Source organism: Nanorana parkeri, unplaced genomic scaffold (assembly GCF_000935625.1).
Source record: "Nanorana parkeri isolate BGI_ZX_2015 unplaced genomic scaffold, ASM93562v1 scaffold4231, whole genome shotgun sequence".
Taxonomy (NCBI): domain Eukaryota; kingdom Metazoa; phylum Chordata; class Amphibia; order Anura; family Dicroglossidae; genus Nanorana; species Nanorana parkeri.
This window is the reverse complement of record NW_017310496.1, coordinates 17,033-17,615: the sequence shown is the minus strand read 5'-3', so window position 1 is coordinate 17,615 and position 583 is coordinate 17,033. Positions and strand designations below refer to the sequence as shown.

At 50.3% G+C, this 583-nt stretch overlaps 1 protein-coding gene across 1 annotated transcript in view; it reads left to right on the top strand.

The window, feature by feature from the left end:
• LOC108803800 (hemojuvelin-like) overlaps window positions 1–207 on the top strand; it is a 1,525-nt gene extending 1,318 nt beyond the window's left edge. Inside the window, exon 2 of the mRNA XM_018575600.1 lies at window positions 5–207. Within this exon, the coding sequence (XP_018431102.1) occupies window positions 5–207 (203 nt within the window). The remainder of the gene's footprint in view (window positions 1–4) is intronic.
• The last annotated feature ends 376 nt before the right edge of the window (window positions 208–583 follow it).

The window sequence follows — 583 nt, the reverse complement described above, 5'->3', positions numbered from 1 at the left end:
ATAGTCGTTTACTTCCATTCCTGTGTCTTTGACTTGATGGCCTCCGGAAACGCCAACCTGACGGACGCGGCTTTCCACGCCTTGGAAGACGCGCGAGACTTCCACCCCGAGCCGGGGACCTTACATATCTTCAGCCCGTCAGGGGGAGGAGCCCGTCATGGTCGTCCGTGGCCGCTGCCCACTCTTACCACAAGGTGGCAGCAATAGTCTTCGTCATGAAAAGCTTTAATAATACAAGTAATATATTTACAAACAACGATTTCTATTTGATGGGAATCTCGCGATGGCGATAAATGGCGATTCTCCTCCGCGGACGGCGAGATGTTATTTCTGGGCCGCGTTGTAGATAATAAATATTTACAGGGGAAGAAACCCCCAAAATAAAATCCTGATATCGGTTCCGTCTGATTCCTCGTTCTGTCCGAAGTCTTCGCGTGTTTTATAGAAGAACTGCGGCCAATCGTATCTCCTCCCGTGTAATATCATACTGATAGACCACACCCCCTCCCCCCCAAATAGTACCCTTAGATGTGTCTGCACCCATACCCATACCTTCCAGTCCTTAGATGTGCCTGCACCCCCC